A 17,986-nucleotide genomic window follows, 5' to 3' on the forward strand; every position below is an offset into this window, starting at 1 on the left:
ATGTTTGAGCATTTTAAATGTTAAAAGGCCTTAAAAAAAATATAATGAGATGAGGTAATTAAAATATATCCTGACACATAAATGGACAGAAGAAACTTGGAAGGATAAGCATAGCCTGGACAATTCCAGGCTCTAATAGGTGTTTTCTGTAGATATACATAATTTTATTCTTTATTCTTTTACTGAAGGTTTACAGGCACACCAAGTTACTTTAAGAGCAAAACTTTCAGCAATTTCTCACCATTTCCTGGGGACTTAATTCTCTGCTTCTCGCTACTCTTGTTCCTTGCTATTTAGAAGCTCACCTTATGTACTTACGAAAACCTCTCTGAAATCTTCTCATCTGTTCAAGAGTTGTGGAGTGGGCTTTAGTACAAATGTATGTGAGAAACTTCTTTCTCAAAGCTTTTCATATTCAACTGCCTGAGCGCTTCAGGTGTTTACTGTTATTACTTGTACCCTTAATATCCAATTTATTCAAAAATTTGTTACCTAATAGCATTTATTCAAGTGAGTTTGCTGTTTCCCTCGTGTGTGGCAGCAAGTGATGGTAATACTTATAAAAATACCTGCATTTCTACTAAATTCTGCTATAATGAACCATTTTCTTTTTCAGAGGGGGTGTATGGATGTGAATCATCAGTGCATTTAGTCAGGGTTTAGGGAAGTTTTGCATTCATCTTACAGATTTATTGTTTTTATCAATGCTTTTGCAAGTGAGAATGATTTAAGTTCTTTAAAGTGAATGTGCAAGCCTTCAACCATGAAAATAGCTTACATTACAGCTGAGAATGCTGAAATTGACCCAGAGCTAAATGTTGCTGGGAACAATACTGTCATCTTTTCAGTTAGGTTGTTGTACAGATGATGCTACAAAATGTCATATTTTTTTAAATCCCAAACAGCTGCTGTTTTGCAAGTATTGGGATTTCTCAGGCTGGCTACATGCTACTGCTGCAGTATCCCCTAGCCTCTTGTGCCAGTTTTATTTTCTCTGGTGTAGAACAAAAGTGTTACTTGCTGCTGAAATGTTGGAAAAAAAAAGTTCACCTAGTAGAAAGATGAAATGTTTAGAAGTGGAATAGTAGCATTTAACTCCCTACTATCTAAAAGGCATTTGTTAATTATCATATAGTAACTTGAGCATAATTCAATTTTCTTTCCCCTGCTTGGAGAAACTTTAGGGGATAGAGGGTTAAAAGCAAAGAAGGATGAATTGAGACTTTGCCTTTAGAGAGATGACTGGGAAAAACCAGATGGTATTGATTTTTGTCGCCTCTCCCCCTTTCTATCTAATGCCTTTTGATCAAGGACAAATAAATCTGTAAGAAAACTTCTGAAAAGCACACAATTCTATTTGAGTCGGTCTGAGACTGTATGAGGTACATATACTACAACTATGCTTCATAATTTTAAAAGAGATGTGTAGTGGGAGCTCTCAAATTAACATTGATGGTCTATGTAAAGGGTTTGCATGGGTAAATGTTCAGCTGCTTTTAAAGCTACTTCCTCTTTCTGTAATATTTTATTATACTTTCACTGAACATTAGTAAAAGAGACTTTGCTCCCTTGCAACCCCTTTCTCCATTCTTATAACTCCAGTTGCTGAAGGGCACTGTGATGTTTTACTTCTGTTGCTTTGCATTTTGATGATGATGATGACCACAGTGATGTGTGGAATTTATTTTCACAGCATTTCATGAACAGCACTACTTTCATTTGTTAATGTATCTCATCATTGCAGTATTATTATTTTGCATAATTGTTCTAATTTATTCAAGGGGCCTGACATGTTATGGTCTTATAAGTATGTGCCCCTGGGACTTGAGTGTGTTGCCATATGGTGAGATAGTGCTGCATGACAACCTTTCAGCAACAGAAGAATTCAACAGTGAAATAAATATGATAATTGTAAGTGTTCAGTGAAATCCTGCACTTAGCACTTTGTCTTTTTCCCCTTGATGCCAAGATGACTGCTTGTAGACCAACCAGGTTGAAACAGCTGTTCAAGTATAGCATGAGATATGTTAGAAATGTGCTGATAATTTTTAGTTGTCTTTGTGTGTGTAGCTTCACTTTTAAGTTAGGGTTCAGTTTGACTTCTGAAGTCTCTAGGGGTGTTTCTTGCTCTAAGACTTGTAACTGGGCAAGAGTAATTTATAGAAAAGTCCAGGTTTAATACAGGATTAGGAAAGACTGAGCAGAAATGAGAATTTTGGAAAGATTACACTGAACAAACAAAAAATAGTTCCAGTTTAGACCTGGGGACTAAGAAGATCTGACCATTCAAATGGAACCAAAGTGAAGGCTTTTGAGCAGCAAAACTAAAGAAATTATTTATGATAGCTTAAATGTGTAACATGCTTTCTGTCCTGTTCCTGGTCATGAGTGCTTTACCTTTCAGGCTGGTATCCCAGTGTTTCACACAGAAAATGAGTTAGAAGATATCACTTCTGGTTCACACTGGAAAGAGTCCAATCCAGCCACTTTTGTTACCTTTATTCCGCCCACTCACAGTAAGTACTTTCTGTGAATAGGTTTGCACCTATTGAATTTCCCAAGATTCTTTGTGTAGAAAGTGTAACTTTTACCAATGAAATCTCCTAGCAAACACCTTAGCTGTTTGCCTGCAAGAACTGATATTTTCACATATTTTTAATCTTTTCCATCTTGTATTCCTTCTCTATGGTCTATCCAGCCCTCTTCAAAACATTTGTAAATTAAAGTAGACCTTCTCTCAAGAATTTCGTGCTACTGGCTGAATCTTTGGAAGCACATGGGCCTCGAAATGGGGAACTGATTTTTAAGGTGAGGTGCACCTTAGACTTCCCAATAGGTGCTACAGCTTTGGAATATCTGGATAAGATAATTCTATAACTTCACTTTGTTTCACTCTCACACGCATACACACACATTAATTTCAATTATAGCTGATGGAAGATTAATCTGGACCCTTCAATGTGGGTGTGGATCCTGGGTTACTTGCAGGGAGCTGAGACACTTTAAGTAAGGTTTAATGTAGATGTACTTTGCAATGCAAATAAGACATTATTTTATATTCATTATTTTATGTGAAAATGTGTCTTAGAAGTGGCTTTGTGAAATACACCCTAATAACATTACAGATGAAAGAGTAGTAGAACTTAGCTATCTTTTATTTTCTGCTTGGTTAAAAAAACAATAGATGATCAAAACACAGATGTTGATTTGGAAGAGGACAAAGTACTTAAAAAGTGATTAGCTGAGAGAGATGAAAATAAAAGAATAGATAGAACTATAAAATCATTATTAAGAAATCCAGTGTAAGCTCTTCTATTCAGAAGTCAGGGTTCACATTCTTTCTGATCTGCTAGCATCTTGTTTGCATCTCTGCAGGTGATTTATGGTTTGTCTGCTACATGAATGTTGAAATTGGGAGTAGATTTTTCAAGTAGATTTGCTTGGTATGGCCACAAATTGATTTTACAATTGTATGTATATACAGAACCTAGTAAGTAATTTTTTTCTATCTCTTTGATTTTTTTTTTTTTTTTTTTTTTGGCTAGAAAGAGAGATCAGTAGGCCTATTTGATTTTTTCCCCTTTTGGTTTTTAATATTATCACCTCTTTTAATCTTTGGTGCGTTTCACAGTCTTTAACTTCAAAGTGTAATTGCAGTGATGCAGCTGCTTAATGGATTGCTACATTTAATATTTTCCCCCTAAGAGCAGTATTTCTTCTTTGCATCTATAATTGGATCATGCTACTGCTGTCCCTGATGCAGATGCCAGGTTTCATATTCACCATACACCTGAGCACATGCTTACTCACTTGCTAATCTTAATTTTTTTTTTCTATTTATTTATCAAAATTGACTTTGATTACACACATTTTCTTTGTGCTGGAATTGTATTGCAAAGGAAATTAAAGGGGAAATGCCACCATGCACCTCTTGCTTTGCAGAGTTTTCAGATTCAGACTGGGCCTTTGTATCCCACTGCTTCATGTCTTGAATGTGAGATGTATCATACCTCAGAGCCCAGCTCCAGGCAACATAAACATATCACAGATTTGGAAAGGGGGATCGATTTTGTAGCAAGCATTACTTGTTGCTGCTCTGTGCACGTTCCTGCAGGCGTAGCCTTTATTTTCCACGCTGGTAGTGACTACAGCCAGCGTGGCTGCCACAGAACACCACACATCCCATCTCACTCTGCAGGCAGGCAGGAGGTGATTAATTTTTCATTGTTGCTGCATCTGAAGGATTCCCCTTTCCCCTCCCACACTACCTTGGCCCCTTTAGGAAGATTTTCATCCATTAAACTTTCCCTTCTCTGTTGGAAGAACTAAATCTCTTTCAGCATTTTCAGGCTGGTGATCTAATTTGACAGCTCGTAGGTGATGTCTATTCCTCTTCAAAGAGGCAGGTGGCCCCAGGCTAGCCAGCTGCATTGTGGATTCTGCAGATTTGGCTTGCTGTTCCTGCTGGGTGTCATCTGTCTTCTCAGTCTTGCGCTGGATAATTTTTGTCCTCCCCAGCATCATCTGCCTGAGCAGTTTCTGCCTGGCAGGCCTGTCTGTCTAGGTTGAGCATCAAACGCAGGGGCCGCCCGGCTAATGTGACAAGGCACTGCTCCAAAGAGCGCAGCCCGGGGCCTGCTTTGGCCAGCATCGGCATCGCAGCCCGCAAACTTCCAGCCATCACCATCATGGTCTTGCTCTCCCATCACGGGTGCAGCCCATGGACTTATTCTGCTGGCACAAAGTATGTCCCCCGCCTCGCCCTCTTAAGGGCCGTCGCTCCGATTCCTCCCATCTGGGCAGATGTCTGCCTCAACAGGTTTGGGTTTTCCTGCCTGTTGCCGGCATTTGACTAGGACACCGCCACTTGGATGAAATAATCCTTTCGTGGATTATCATCGCCAGACAGCCTGTGGGGGAAATGACAGGACTCGGCACATTCAGCTGAAGATTCTGCAATTCAGAGTGCTGCTAATGCTAATGGGAAGTGGCAGGGTGATCCCTAAAAGAGAAAGCGGGTTCCATTGCACGGCAAAAATGACAGAGGTTGTTTAGCCTATCTTCCAAAAAAATACATGATGACTACATATGTTGATTTTCATGCTGCAAGCCATAGCTATTTCCATATTTTTGTGACTTGATGGCTACTTTCTACAAACTGACAGGTTAGGGGCTCCACAAGTATTGTCTTTTTATAGCCATCACCTCTTTAAGTCCTCCTTAATTTCTTTAAAATATGTTTTGAAAATAAACTCGACTGGGCTATGAGAGTAAGCAGGGGAACAAAAAACAAAACCAGGCATAAATACAACAAATAGCATATTCTTTAAAAAAAAAAGGCAAAAAGAAAAAAAAAAAGCAAAAAATAATATTATTCAAACAAAGGAGGAATGGTTTCAGAACAGTTGTCCTAGAAACCAATGGAACTATCTATCACAGGATTTGCCCTTGTTGCAGTCCCATAATTCTGAACCTGACATTAGTCATGATGTAAAAACTCTTTCCTAGAAATGCAGTAGTTACAATGCTGCTTAACTACAGGATTTCCTTAACAAATAAAAAGCTGGAGCATAGGGTTTAGAGGGGCAAATAACTTGTCTGAGAGGCTATGAAAGAATGGCAGCTAAGCTGGAATGGGTAAAATTAAGATCCGACCAATTCTAGCCTAAACTAGTAGTGATGATTAAGCCAGCTGGAATATCCTGCAGATATTATTAATATATGAGCATGACTAGCATTTACTGGTGATTGTCAAATGCTTACATGTTTTGGATTCAAGTGAAAAATACTAATTTACAGGTTGCAATAGCTGGTCACTTTTAGGAAATAAATAATGTACAAATGAACTATTTTTGAAGTAATTCTTATATTTACTAATTGCCTAATTAATGTAATACTTACAGACTATGTAACAGTGAAGGAGTGAAAAACTATTTACATTATATACTTATCCTAAATTTAATAATAATGTTAGTTGAAGTATTGAACTTACTTCCCAATGTAAGAAGTCATTTTATTATTTAGACAGGTTCCAGCTATATTTGGCCTGATTTTGGGGGAGATTGTTACAACAAAACCAATTAACTCATTTTTAAGCCTGAGTTTAGAAGATTATAGACATTGTCAAAAAACCCCATATAGTAATTTCCATGAGCAGTTTCCAAGCTTTTATGATGTGGCACAGGATTTAATAATAGAATCATTTTGTGTCAATTCTGATAGCTTTTAAAAAGTCTCCCTTTTCCTGAGCCACACAATTGCTCCCATTTATAAAAGCTATGCAGAGTAGAACATGGGCAGAACTAATTTCTAACAAAGAATACATACTAGTCCTGTTTTCTGCTAATAAACTAGTAATTGTTCCAGCTAAACTGGCACCTTTCTGGTATTCCAGGTAGGAAGGAAGCCTTCGGGACAGTGAAGGCTGCAGTAGCTGTAGCAGAATTTGTGGTCTAATTTATTCTTTATTGACCATACAATGATACTGAGAAGTGTGGTATGTATTGCAGATTAAAAAAAAAATGTGTAAAAGAAGAAACAAACTTAGATGCAGTGGCCTAAATAGAATCAACCTGTTCTAGAAATTATTGAGTTTATTGAGTAGCAGGAAGAAAAATGTCACAAACAGAAGTTAATATACCGTAATTTATAAGTGACCAAGAAGGAGGGGAAGTATATTGAAAATATCCTAATGGTCTCACAGAATCACAGGATGGGTCGGGTTGGAAGGGACCACGGTGGCTCATCTGGTCCAACCTCCCCACTCAGGGTCATCCCAGAGCACTTGGTACACCATTGCATCCAGAAGGTATTAAAGTATCTCCAGGGAGGGAGACTCCAAAACCTCTCTGGACAATCTGTTCTAGTGCTCAGTCACCTGCACAGTAAAAAACTTCTTCCTCATATTCAGGTGGAATTTCCTGTGCATCAGTTTCTGCCCATTGCCTCTTGTCCTATTGCTTGGCAATAGGCACCAAGAAGAGCCTGGCTCCATCCTCTTGTTACCCTCCCTTCAGATACTGATAGACATTGCTAAGGTTCCCTCTCAGGTGTTTCTTCTCAGGGCTGAACAAGTCCAGTTCCCTCAGCCTTTCATTGTAAAAAATGCTCCAGTCCCCTATCAGTTTTGTGGCTCTCCACTGAAGAGCTACAAGTCTTTCTCATACTGAGAGTGTCTCTTGTACTCTGAAAATATTTTAAAAGAAATGTACAGGGATTTTACATCATTTTTTGCTTTTTTTAATAGTTGTAAAAAGAGTCTGCTGCTCTTTTCTATTTGTTCATTTGTTTTTTGTTTATTTGTAGCCCATGTGTCCAGCAGTTGTTATTCACGTTTGCTGCACCTAGGAGCAAACAGGGCTAATGTATGTCTCGTACTATAATTACTGAATCAGAGAATCAATTAGATTGGAAAAAACCTCTGAGATCATCGAATTCTACCTATGACTAAACACCACCATGCCAACTAGACCAAGCGCCACTGGCGTCCAATCTTTCCTCAAACACCTCCAGGAATGGTGACTCTACCACCTCTCGGGGCAGCCCATTGCAGTGTCTAATCACCTTTTCTGTGGGGAAATTCCTCCTGATGTCCAACCTGAACATCCCCAGACACACCCTGAGGCCATGTCCTCCTGTCCTGTCACTGATTACCCGGGAGAAGCGACTGACTCCACTTGGTTACACCCTCCTTTCTGGCGTTTGTGGAGAGCGGTAAGGTCTCTCCTGAGCCTCCTCTGCCTCACGCTAACACCCCCAGCTCTCTCAAGCCCTCCTCAGGCCATGCCCTCCAGCCCCTCTCCGGACCCGTGCGCGTCTCTTCCCCCACAGGAGCCGCCCCCGGGCCCGCAGGTTCGGGAGCGCTCGGAGCTCCTTGGGGGCGGTTCCGCCGCCGCGGCCGGCGCGCCGCGATGAGCTCACGGCGCGGCAGCGGGCTCGGCGGAAGCGCTGCGGCAAGGGACGGAGGCCGGGCCAGGGCCGGGGCGGCCCGGGCTGCGCTGCCCGGGGCCGCCGAGAGCCATGAGCGGGGCCGGCCCCGCGTCCCCCGGCCGCGGCAGCGCGGCGGCCCCGCCGCCCGCCGATAGGAGACGGGACTCTCCGGCCGCCGGGTCCCCGATCCAGCCCATCATCAAGGGTAAGGAGGGAGCGGTGCGGGCCCGCGGAGGCGCCGAGCCCGCTGTGTAACCCCGCGGCAGCGGCGGAGAGACAGCCCAGGGCCCCGGGAGCGGCCGCAGTGTGCCGGGACCCCCCAGGACCGGTCCCGCTCTCTCCGGGATTCCAGCGCCCGCTAGCCCTCCGAGGTGCGGGGCGTGTGCTGGGGTTTAAAGCTCGACACCTGGCAGGCTTAGCTGGCTCTCGTCTCTCCGAACTGGAAACCTGGGTGTCTCTGTGGGTTTTTTTCGGGGAGACGAGTCGGCCACCGAGGCTCTTGCCACGGGCATGGAGTTTCCTGGGAAGTTCTTACTTTTGGTCTTGTTTACCCAAGTTTTGTCGTGGTTAATCCGCGCTCTGAACCGTTCGTACTCAGCCCATGCGTTATTTACTGCAGTCATGATTTTCCCGAATTTCTAAATTATCGTTCTGCACCGTTTTGAACGTGCTGGGATTCAGGGTGTTGAACAAACACGGGTGGATACAGTAGAGCCACAGGGCAGGTCCATCAGATAGGGCAGGAGGACGCATCCTTTAGATGGCAGTGCCATCTTAAAGTCTTTTTTTGGGACTACATTGTATATTTCTTGAAACAGTATTTGCTATGCTCTCAGAGTGCTTTTCAATTTAGCAGGCTTTTTCTTTGTAACAGGCGAGCCTGTTTCTTCACATATATTTAAATAGTAAATACTCTTTTCTAAGACTCAATTTCAAGTCTGGCCCTAGAATACAAGAAAATGCTGACAATTTTCCTTTGTAGTCAGGATTCCTCCTGTCTCTTGCTGCAGAAGACTCCCACACTTAGTCTGTGGATCTCTGTTAAGCTGCAGTGTTTAGCTCTGGTCTTTTACCAGTAGTAAAAATCAGATATGGAAGCTGTACTGAGGAGAAAGGGAATTGAGACAAAGGGTGCTGAGCTGCAGAGGAGAGCATTCACCTTCCAGAAAGGTGTCTTTGGCATCTGGGAATAGTGAAAGGTGTCTTTGGAATCTGGTTTGTTGTGTTTTATCTAAGCTGGCAGTTTGCTGGATACATAGGTTACCCTGAAAATTCTGTTCTGGTGCTCTATTGGTTTTGTATGTACTTGGTGAACAATAGTCTTTCCTCACACTAAGGTACAGTGTGCTGCATGTGTTGTGTTGCCTGGTGTGAGAGTGAGAGAAAAACTAAAATTCTCTCTTTCATTAATCTTCTAGATGTTGGGGAAGTCTATTCAAGACTGCTGGATCACCGACCAGTAATTCAGGGAGAAATACGTTACTTTGTTAAAGAATTTGAAGTAAGTATTTGTATCTTATTGGATGCTGGCAGGGTCTGAAACTTTGAACAGCTTTAGCATCTTTTTAGATATCATAGTAGATACATAACTTTCTTCAAAAAGGCTTGACATGGATTTTTTTTCCAAAAATAACAAACCTGTAGTATATGTCTGCATCTTTAGCAAACAAGGCAGTAATTTAGGTCTTTTTCTTTTAAAACTTTTGAAAAGAACATATGCTTTTTTGGTTGTATTTTTTTTTTTCCCCTGCAGAAGACTGTCAATAATATTCATGTTAGAGAATAATGTAGTCCTAACATCTTAGAGAAATCCGGTTGGTTCAAGGAAAGTATTGTTGGCCAGTGTGGATTTACATCTCTTTGAGAAGCTACTTTATGCCTTAGCTGGGTTCAATTAGCACAGTTATATATATATATATATATATACTTTTTTTTTTTTTTTTTTCATTACACAAGAGAAACTTATGCTGCTGGAAGAGAAGAGGAACACTTTGTGCAAAGCAATAAAATCATTACAAATTGATTACCTGTTTTGCCTGGAAAGTATAATTTGGTTTCCACAAGATGGCAGCAAAAGTTTAGAGAATTGGAATCTTCTGCCAGCAAAAGGCTGTTTCTCTATAGATTTTCTTTCTTACAGAATGTGGAATTTAAAAATGTAACTGAAAATGCAGCTACACCTCAAAATTCCAGTATGCAGACCTGATTTGAATGACATTAAAGTGTCCTTCCCCCTCACCCCCCACAACCTAGATTGTAGCTTATATTTCAAGCAGGTCTATTTTGTCTCTGCTGGTTTAGCAAAATGTGGATATGAAATAAACTCTCATCAGGTCTTTATCATATGGGCTTGAGAGTCAGAAGTTATTTCTTTTCTCTGCTTTCCCTAACTAAGCTATAGGATACAGTAAGTAGTTTTAAATGTCATTCCATAGGAAGGAAAATATTAAACTCATGGACAAAATTAGAACTTGTATATATAGGTTGATAATTCATGTATTTGTCTCGTTTCACCTGAAGTCTTGTTCTGTTTCTTAGACAAACTTAATATAATAAAACTTCTTAACTCTTAGATCTTTTTTTTTTTTAATTTAGTTACTGCTTTATACTTTTATGGGGGGAAAATAGCAAAGTAGAGGATTATTTAAATTTTTGCAATCTAGAATTTCTTTTAAGTGGGGTTAGGACCACTGGCACCCAAAAATTCCACTTGTTTCTAACTTTGAGATATGTGTTTATTTTTTCAATGATTGGCACCTAGTGTGCAAGGAATGGAGATTTGCATTCAGGAAATCTGGAGCCTGTATAATTAAGGACTTTTGCTTGCTTGTGCTCTGTTTCCGAAGTTTTAAAACAGACGTGGTGATCCCTGTCCCACTTCATGTGATAGAGTATTTTTTGTTTATGTAGAGTTTTTATCTAAAGTAAAATGCTGATGAAATTCAGAGTGGGAATAGTGCCGTGGCTTCAGAAAAATAGATTATTTTGTAAATTTAGACAATAAAACAAGATCTAGCTGTACTTGTAATTAATCATGATGAGTAGTGATCTAGAAGAGCTGCGTTATATTATTTTTTAGTCAATTTCATTGCTTTATTTCAGTTAAAACAATTTCACTTGCGTTGTTTTCACCTCCTGCCATACTAAATATGGAAGGTCAGACATCAAGCAAGCAGAATCACTATTATGTTATTTCTCAGTAACCAACTGAGTTATAAAAATGAAATGCTTTCAAGCTCTGTTGCTCTCTGTTGTTTTAGAGATCTGTAAATTATCTATACAAAACAGGACATTTTTCCCCACAGTGTATAAATAGTTGATACTGTCTTTTCTCACAAGGGCCAGAGGAGTCATTCAGAGGACTTTTTGTATTTTAATGTGAAGAATGGAGCATTGCTGTCTTTTTTTGGCAATTTTATCTTTGTCGTTAAATAAGTAGAGTAACACTTCCATAGACAATGGTCTAGTCTTTGAGATAAAGCTATTAGTTTATCAACTGGGAAACCATCTCTAATTTGTGAAGTGGAATTCCTTGCTAGCCACTCACTTTCTTTCATTTTTGTGGCAGGAAAAACGTGGCCTCCGAGAGCTGCGAGTACTTGAAAATCTCAAAAATACGATCTTTGATGCAAATGAACGTGTTCTTCCAAAGTGTGAGCAGGCAATGCAGGACAATTTGAGTGAAACCTTCAAGAGATGTAAGCAGGTTGCTTCTTATTGCTCTTGATGCATCATTTTGAGGAGTAATTTAAGTAATTTGGATTCAAAATATAATCTGTTAAAAAATTGCCACTCTTGTGTAATTTTCTATTCTTTATGTGCTTTGTTCTCACTTCTGTGCAACTTTGAAAAGGAAACAACAGGGACGTTTTGTGATACTTGGTAGTCCAGCTAATCAGCTCTTGTTAAGATTACATTAGAGTTTTTTGTTGGTTTAAGTAGAAGCTATTTCAGCTCATTCTTTTCCTGTTCACTTGGAAACAGTGTTCTACATTGACTAAAGCCATGGACAAAAGTTTCAGTTTCCTGGTTTGTTGCAACCATGCTGTGATGTGAACTTCAAGTTTCTTAATTTTCCCACAGGAGTGCATAATACTGTCTCCCTTAAATCCTTTAAAATAAAACTTTCTGCTGTATAGCTATGAAATTTATTATTATTATTATTACTATTATTCAGTCATAAATTGGGGAGTATTAGTAATTGCATGCTAATTTTAGTTCCATCCTTATTAATATATTTCTTTACTGCTCAGATTTTAGAATAATGTTTGAAATTTATACTAGTTTTTAAATGTGCTTTTTTTTCCCTTACTCGTTTAGCAGGATGGCTTTTTCAAAAGAGAGATTCTTCTCTTAGAGATTCTAAGAGAGTGTGGGTACACAGCTTTAGCTGCCGAATTTATGCAGTTGAAACATGCCACTGTGGATTTTGTTACAATTTGTGCGGCATGTTGTATAAGCATTTAATTTCCTATAAGTATATAATTTCCTGTATAAGCATTTAATTTCCTATTTATATGGCATCTGGCATATGCAGAATAGCAAATGGTAGATGGTACTTTCCACACCAAAAGGATTGCAGGAAAACATTGAAACTTAAAATTTAGTCATGCAGACAAGGCATCCTAATACCATCTAACTGGGGTGAACCTTCAATGCTACTCCCTACATCTTCAGTAATGGAGTCTCAAAATGGTTGAAGTGGGAAGGGACCTCTGGAGCAGCAGCAGCTTGAGCCAGTTGTCCAGGACTGCATCCAGTTGCTGCTTGGGAAATTAGTGTATTTAATTCTTGTGTTGGGGGGAGGGGAAGTGCATAGGAATGCAGTTCCTATTTCCATTGACAAGTTTTCCCAGGCTTAGTCTCAGGGAGAAAAGAGATGGACTCATAAAGATGTTAAAGAGCATAAAGATGTTGTACCTGTGGAGTCTATACACAGCTGATGGGGAAAAAAAATTAAAAAACCCCTCAACTAACTCAAGAGTTAGAGTTTGATCAACTGTTTCTACTTGCTGACTTGAGAGTAGTTTTTGATGTCTTCTGAAGTGCTGAGTAGTGCACTCGCGCTCATCAGCAACACTAAGAGTGTGGGCAGAAGAGGACCTCACTGCCTTCCTGCTTTTGGCTTCTAGAACACACAAAGGTTGAACTCTGCAATAAGCCTGCTTACTTTTATAAGTGTTAAAGTTGTAAGTGTGAAGCATTTTCTGCAAGTACAGGTGACTCTTGGCAGAGTTAAGTGACACAGTGGAATATAATCTTCACCTTGCAACAGCCTTGCGTCTTCTAAATCCCTTTCAGGCAAGTTTCTTTGATTTCCAACAGCAGACTGATCTACTGCATTTTCTTGTTTCAGTGCAAGCTGCCAATGCTATGATCCATAGACTCCAAGAGAGGGAGTGTGAAGCGAGAAAGGTAAAGGATAGATGGATGGATTTTTATTTTGTGATCTAAGAGTTTTGTGCTTCACAGCAAGTTTGTCTGCCTTCAGTATGGCAAAACTTAAAAACATTTTTCTGTACCTTATATACTGGCAGTAAACCTTCTCTTTGGGTGATTTCTGCACTTATAAAATGCTTACTGCAAAGTTAATGATCTAGCTAACTCTTTCTACAATCTCCTGATATATGGAAACTATTTTATTTTTTTATTTCCTTTGCTTTATTTTTCCTCCTAGCTCAGACTATAACATTGGTCACATACAGGGAAAGCTTAAATATAAAAAAAAGCTTATTTTCTGTGGAACAAAAAACATCTACTAACCTACCAGAATGGAAATGTAAATCTTTCCTAGTTAGCTGAGAACATTGACCATATTATATATATTGCTTGTTGAAAAGGAAGTGTTTTTTTTCACTTGTGGATGGGTTATTTAATGAAGAGGTATATTATAGGAACATGCGAATCATTGGAACCTTTTCAGTTGGCTACACACTTTGCTTATTTGAAATACATGTGCTCTGAATCTAAAACCTGGAAAATTATACATTAAATTAGTTTCATGTATTCCCAGTCCTACTTCTTTATTGTATTCCTATGTTATCTCTTTACTTGCAAAATGCTGTTGATTATAATTTAGTTCAGGAAAAACCAAAGACATTTCCATGGCTATCAAGCAAAACAGGCTGTGCATTCATGGATGTAAGCTGATAGTCATGTTTTTCTTTCCTTTTTTGCAACTGATGAAGATGGGCAGTCCAGTTGCAATTGAGCACTGGTACTGGGCAAACAGCACACGTCTGAGCACTGACAGAGTTTGCTTGTGTCTGACACTAGAGTAGATACTCATAGAGAGGGAGGAAATTCTTACAGTTCTGCTACTGTTTGTTTGAAGTAAAACTTTAATAAGAAATTTATAACTTAGAAAATGAACAGTCTTAGTAAGAATGGTGACTGTTCTTTTTTAAAAATATTAGCTGGATGTTTCCACTCTTTTTTTTTCTTTTAATATGTAGTGGAAGAGTAGTTATAAGTATCCAGGATTCATAGCATTTCTTAAAGTTTGCATAGTACAACTTGCTGGCTTGAAACTTTCCAAATGGGAGTAGTAACTTGTAGGTAGCTTTTTTAAAAATATAGGTAAAAGTTGTCATTGTAGTGCAGCCACTTGAGGAGAAATACCTTTTTCTTACTTTTCTGAAATTAAGTGTTCTGAAAAAATAATGAGATTTTGACAGAAAGCATTGCTAGGTTTGGGTAGGTGATGTGTAATTGTGTCAAAAAGTTTCAAATGTTTCAAAAGTTCAATGTTTCAAAACCTGTTGAATACAAAGTAGTGTACCTGTCAAACTGTTGGTGTACACTTGTGTATCTTGTCAGGAGATGTCACTGTATTGGGTGCAAACAAAATGGATCTTGACACAATGTTGTTAAGGTGTATCAAAAGCTGCACTGAAAAAAGTCATGTATTTAGCCCCTGCTGTGTGATCTTGAAGAACAGCAGAGATATAAAAATACATAAATGGGTTCCCAGTGCCTTTAGTTGACAAAAGTGCCACACATAAGAAACAGTTATTGCTGATACACTGAAAAGGAGAGAGAAAAAGAAGGATTAATACTCTGTTTTGCTGGGACATGGAGCAAATGGAAGAACAACTGCCTGGGTTTATTTTGGCTTCTGCACTTGTAATATAAGGGGGCCAGACCGTCAATACAGCTCCCAAGCAATCCACAGAATTACACTGTGTTTTGTCATGTGCATTGGATGTGTCTGTGATCTCTTTTTCTAGATATCTAGACTTTTTTTTTTTCAAGATAAGATACTGAATGGAATTAAACTTAGCAGAAGCCAAGCAGTAGGAAAATATGAGGGGAAAAATAGCTTATTTATAAAGGAAGATATTAATCACAGTGAGAGCTAGCTGGCTAAAGCAGGAACACTAGCTGCCAGTTTCAAAACATTTACTATCTCTGTTATAATATTTTATATAAATAGCTCATTGCTAATACAATCACGTTGATAGTATTGCAGACATTTTACCAGTTGTTTTGGATTGGCTATACAAAAATAAATGTTTTCTTTTTAGTTTCTCCTTTCTATACGTCTTCGTGCTAGTTTCCAGATAGTTTAACATTGTGTAACTCTCATTAACCTCCCTGTTTTACTATGGAAATGATGGTTAAAAGCTTCCTATTTTCCTCCTGTCAGCTTCAGGCAGACAAGATGATGGCTCGTGAGGAGAAGTGCATTGCTCACTGGGAGGAGTTCATGAGAGAGCAGCAGAACAAACGTGCAGAGGTGGACGAAGAGCACAGAAAGGCCATGGAGCGCCTCAAAGAGCAGTATTCTGAGATGGAGAAGGAACTGGCCAAATACGCTTCTTTTTAACACCTTTTTCAATAATGCTGGATTTGTGCCATGCTCAGTTGCTTCTGACTTGAATTGAGGTTCTTTTGGAAAGCTGAAGCTGATAGAAAAAAGGAGGATTTCCTCTACAGTCTTGGTACGGGAAGAAAAGTTTTGTATACTTTCAACTTAAGTGCCTATCTATGCTTTTTTGGTTCAGGGCAGGTGGAATGCCAGTATTTCTTTGTTTGTTGGAAGCTGGAGCTGAAAATTGTGTGACTACATCAAGCTCAGGGAGTTGCCAACTGGAGTTCTCTCCCATCGGCAGAGTATCATATCATTTGGGAAAACAGAGACTAATGTAATATCAGCTATCCTGGTATGCAGCCACAGCCCTTTCCCAAAAAGTAGGTTAATAGATTCCAGCCATAGTTAGCTGAGAATTCACTGGGAAAACTCTATATTCTGCTTGTAGATTTCAAGAAAATAAACTTGTCTTATGGAATATTTTACTTTGAAGATTAACCAGTGAAAGAGCTCAACAGAGTTTTAAATCCAATTGTAATTTAAACTTTTGGGTTGAATGTTCAGTATTATGAAGGAGAGTTGCAATTTGAATGGTTTCTGTTAACAAAAAAATTGTAAGGTAAGCTTGGTCAACGATTCCTTTTTTCTCCCTGTAAATGTCTCAGGCATCTCTTTTACTGGTCTAAGCAAAGCCAAAACAAGCTAAAAAAGTGATCATGAGAAGCATATCAGTCTTTGTATTAGCTTTGTAGCTAGTACAGTTTTACCTTAAATATTTGGCATGTTGTTGGTTTACTTAGGATAAGCTTGTCAGAACTTTATGAAGCAATTGAGGGAAGATTTTTGTTTCTTTATCAGCATAACAAATGAGCAGATTAGTGGTTAAATGCCTGTAGTACTGATCTTCTTTCTTACCAACTTTTACAGCATATGTGAAATACTCTCCTGCACTGCTTTCCTTTATCCCAAACTTGCAGTTACCATCAGTGTAACTGAAGAAGTTAACTCAATCAGTTCATTAACCAAGGAAAATGAGACGTAGTACCTTAATGAAATTTGCTGCAAGCTAACCGTTAGTGCAGGAAATATCTTTCCATAATTTAGCTGGTGTCCAATGTAGAATGGAAACAGGTAAAAATAAACAGAATTTACACTTTACCTGTATTGCAGCAGTAATACACCAACAAGGGTTGCTTGTGTAGGTTTATGGCTTGGTTTCAAGGCTCCATTCCTGGCAGCATGTTGATAGTGTGATTAAAGTTGGTAGAGGAGTATTTGAGATTTCTTTCAATAACACTGAATTCCTGCCAAGCTGTTCTGCCTGCTACCGTGGGCCCAACAGCTTCATCAATCATCATTGTGTATCTGGACTGAAAAGAGGATTTGCCAACACTGGGGCACACTGGAATGTTGTTAATTCTCTGTTCTGAATGGAAAAAACATCGATGTCTCAAAAGGATCCCACACATAAAAAATAGGAAAGCCTCTTTTTTGAACAACTCCTATCTGAATAGAGAGTGACTTCTGTAATATTTCTCAGCTTGTGAACCCGTGGTGAATGTTGTAACTAAGCTCAGACTTTTCATTTAAAAAGAAAAAATTAGTTCTTGCCTGTCTTTAGAACTGGGTGTGGAATAGTTTTGTTTGGAGCACAGACTGGAAGTGGTTTCTCTTACCAGATTATTTGATGTATACGTGCTCAAAGCCCAAATATCTTTCTAACAAAATGCATTTAACTGCATATTGAATTAATTTTTATTTTTGCACTGATAATTTTTATTAAGATTTAGATATCTAATTAACTGTGCACTGGAGCAGTAGGTTTTAGTATTTCATCAATTTGATGGTTGATAAACAATGATGCAAGTGTTACATTTGAATATTCACTGGAAAATAAAATGGTATTTCCAAAACCTGGGATGTGTGCTCCTGATTTTTTTGAAAGCTTAATAAGTACTAGCACTGAAAATGTCTTGCTCTTTCAGGATGTTTTATGCTGAAGAATCTTTTATGCTGGAGATCATTTGAAAACACACTTCTTGAAAATCTGTCTACCTCTTGGCCAATGTTATTCATTGTGGGGACTTAATGAAAAATATCTGTTCCTGAAATAATTTCATTTAGTAACTTTCACCTTTTTTTTTGCATGATGCGCTGTAGGTGCTTGGAAAAGCTTAATCATCTTTGAAGCAGCTTGTCAACATTTATAGGAAAACCTTTTTTTCTGTCCAAATGCTTAAAAAA

At 38.8% G+C, this 17,986-nt stretch overlaps 1 protein-coding gene across 1 annotated transcript; it reads left to right on the plus strand.

Moving 5' to 3' along the window:
* Positions 1 to 7,909: 7,909 nt before the first annotated feature.
* Positions 7,910 to 17,660, plus strand: BLOC1S5 (biogenesis of lysosomal organelles complex 1 subunit 5). Its single transcript, XM_071452303.1, has 5 exons — positions 7,910 to 8,134; positions 9,348 to 9,430; positions 11,498 to 11,627; positions 13,286 to 13,344; positions 15,578 to 17,660. The coding sequence occupies exons 1-5, from the start codon at positions 8,020 to 8,022 to the stop codon at positions 15,755 to 15,757; spliced, it is 567 nt and encodes a 188-aa protein (XP_071308404.1). The 5' UTR covers positions 7,910 to 8,019; the 3' UTR covers positions 15,758 to 17,660.
* The last annotated feature ends 326 nt before the right edge of the window (positions 17,661 to 17,986 follow it).

The sequence above is a fragment of the Agelaius tricolor genome, unplaced genomic scaffold (genome assembly GCF_023055355.1).
Source record: "Agelaius tricolor isolate 1412-34295 unplaced genomic scaffold, bAgeTri1.0.p SCAF_2, whole genome shotgun sequence".
Taxonomy (NCBI): domain Eukaryota; kingdom Metazoa; phylum Chordata; class Aves; order Passeriformes; family Icteridae; genus Agelaius; species Agelaius tricolor.

What these genes read in the sequence shown, in the direction of transcription:
- BLOC1S5 (XM_071452303.1), top strand. Translation starts at nt 8,020, where the DNA reads ATGAGCGGGGCCGGCCCCGCGTCCCCCGGCCGCGGCAGCGCGGCGGCC. An exon ending in GATCCAGCCCATCATCAAGG is followed by an intron (nt 8,135 to 9,347) that starts GTAAGGAGGGAG and finishes TTAATCTTCTAG; the next exon opens with ATGTTGGGGAAGTCTATTCA. An exon ending in ACTTTGTTAAAGAATTTGAA is followed by an intron (nt 9,431 to 11,497) that starts GTAAGTATTTGT and finishes TTTTTGTGGCAG; the next exon opens with GAAAAACGTGGCCTCCGAGA.